The 2373-nt window shown below is 49.8% G+C and overlaps 1 protein-coding gene and 1 long non-coding RNA gene across 2 annotated transcripts in view; both read left to right on the top strand.

The window, feature by feature from the left end:
- Positions 1-491: 491 nt before the first annotated feature.
- LOC108745573 overlaps positions 492-2373 on the top strand; it is a 14032-nt gene continuing 12150 nt past the window's right edge. The window contains exons 1-2 of the long non-coding RNA XR_001939108.1: positions 492-834; positions 1680-1683. This is a non-coding gene — a long non-coding RNA (uncharacterized LOC108745573). The remainder of the gene's footprint in view (positions 835-1679; positions 1684-2373) is intronic.
- On the top strand, positions 828-2325 carry LOC108745572 (DNA-binding protein inhibitor ID-3-B). Its single transcript, XM_018481797.1, has one exon. The coding sequence runs from the start codon at positions 1175-1177 to the stop codon at positions 1592-1594; it is 420 nt and encodes a 139-aa protein (XP_018337299.1). The 5' UTR covers positions 828-1174; the 3' UTR covers positions 1595-2325.

Below are 2373 nucleotides of genomic sequence, written 5' to 3'. Positions count from 1 at the left end.
AGAGTTTCTTATTATTAAGAATTTTGTAGTTATAAAAAGCGGTTTTTAATAGATTTGCGAAAGGTTCGCCAATTTTATAAATCACTTGCAATATATGATTGCAAATTTATATGACAATCGACTCGATAGTTTTCGGGCACTCTTTTAATTGTCTTAAATCGTTATACTTTCAGTGTATCTAAATTATTTCGAGTTTCTCGTGTTTTTCGATTCTTTCTTTTTCTACATAAAAATTAAATAATTCTTTCCCATCGAATTTGCGATAGAGAGATTTTCATAAAACGCAAGTTGTACTCTCTGCAAGTCGCGTAAAAAAATTGGGAAAAATTGGAAAATTCCGATCGGAGTACGTACTGTAGAATTATTCAGATCGAATGGATTCTGATAGGAGTTATTCAACAATTCTCTAAATTTTTTTTTTTTGTAGAGAAAATGACAATTCTCATTGGAATCCATTCCGACTTGTTCCATAATACGTAGCCAGTCGGTCAACAAGAAGGAGAGATCGCGTGAGGCTCGAAGCCACCGCTACTCCACTCGGGCAGCGATTGCGCCGTACAAATGCTGGAAGCGTCTGGAGGGTATGCGCGGGGGAGCCGGGTGGGGCAAGGCTATAAAAAGACGCAGGTGAGGGGCGGAGGCCAGTCGGCTCCGATCTGTCAAACGATTCGTGTACAGTACTCCGCCGGCTGTGCGTTCAGCTTCACTATACAGTATACGCTCGATCGCATCAGTTCGTCATCATATACTTGGCGCGTAGCTGTCGAGGATGATGTGGCTGGTCGGTTAAACTAGTACCAGTGCGTGATCCTGCACGTGGTTTCACACCTGATCGTGATCGATCAACGAGAGAAAGAGAGAGAAAGAGAACGGTCACTCCACGGAGACGCAAAGCAACGGCAAAGTAAACAGGCAGAGTCCGCTCTCTTCGCTCTTCACGTGCTGCATTAACGCCTTTGGTGTTCGACGCACAGCTCTTTTCCGGCGATCGATAGGCACACGCGCGGTGGGTGGTGTGTATGTGTGTGTGTGTGCGGTGACGCGCTGTCGTCGAGAACGATCACCCAGACCCAGCAGCGGCAGTGTGTTCGCGAACGAGGGTCGAGAGGAAAGAGCCGAGCGCCGGATCGATCGATTCCGGCCGTGTAATTCTCTGATCGCCGCCGCTACCTGCATGAAGGCGATGGTGGTGAGCCCGGTGAGCGGCAGAGTGCCGCCCAACCATCGCGGCGTGCTGCACAACGGCTTGGGGATCGGTGGCACCAGACGCGACCTCGAGGCCGAGGAGGTCGCCGCTTACCTCACCAAATTGCGCTCCCTCGTGCCGGATATGCCGCGCAAGCGGAAGCTGTCGAAGCTCGAGGTGATCCAGAGGGTGATCGAGTACATCTGCGACCTGCAGACCGCTCTGGAGGAGACGAATGCGGCGCATCAAGACGCGAAGACGATGACGATGACGACGACGACGACGGCGACGGCGACAGAGTCGACGACGCAGTCGTCCTCGAGGCAACCCCTGCTGAACACCATCACGTCGGCCGCCACGACGACCACTACGACGTCCGTCGTAACGGCGACGGTCGCCGATCGGTGACCTGTTGGTCGGACCCACTAGGGTACAGGTCGTATTGAGGCCACCCTCCTCGTGGACTAGATGGATCGCTCTGCTCTTCAAAAAGGACCGTTCGTCCGCCGATCTACCCTCGATCTGGGCAGTCACGGGAGGTATCGATCATCGCCCGGAAGAGAAAACTACCCGGCAGACCACGTTCGAGGAACGCACCTACATGCGAGGACGAGAATATATTTTGATCAAAGAGACATTTTGATCAAAAAAAAAAAAAAAAAAAGAGCGAGTCCAAGCGCCGATTTTTTTACCCTTCTCTTCCGCGAAGGGAAATTGTAAATACATTTGTACATACGCTCATCGCCATTCCACACGAGATCTCTCACGGTTATAAGGACCCGGCACGAATTTCCCCTCTATCCCTCTTTTTTTTCGCTCTCCCCCTTTAGGATCTTATCATTCCAATTTTTCTTTCCTAACCGACCGCGCGACACCGATCGAATCGGCCGCGGGACCAGCGGTTCGATTGTCATCGCGATCTCTGGTCTTTAGAGGCCCCCGATTGACGGACTGTGGAAGCCCCATACAGCACAGATCCATCCACACAACGCAATTCTCTGCAAAATATGTCCTAAAGATATCCAGAGGATTTTCGAGAACATCCTTAGCATATTACTCGGAGAAGTGTGCTGTGGGCAGCAATATTGCAGCAACATTGCAAATTTGCTTGCAATAAGTCTGTTCGCGTTGCTTGAAATCGCCCCTAAAATTGTTCAACTTGGAAATAAGTAAATAAATAAATAAGT

This window comes from Trachymyrmex septentrionalis, unplaced genomic scaffold (assembly GCF_001594115.1).
Source record: "Trachymyrmex septentrionalis isolate Tsep2-gDNA-1 unplaced genomic scaffold, Tsep1.0 scaffold14, whole genome shotgun sequence".
Lineage (NCBI taxonomy): Eukaryota > Metazoa > Arthropoda > Insecta > Hymenoptera > Formicidae > Trachymyrmex > Trachymyrmex septentrionalis.
The sequence above is the reverse complement of the archived record's forward strand: the minus strand, read 5'-3'. Positions and strand labels throughout refer to the sequence as shown.

What these genes read in the sequence shown, in the direction of transcription:
- LOC108745572 (XM_018481797.1), top strand. Translation starts at nt 1,175, where the DNA reads ATGAAGGCGATGGTGGTGAGCCCGGTGAGCGGCAGAGTGCCGCCCAAC.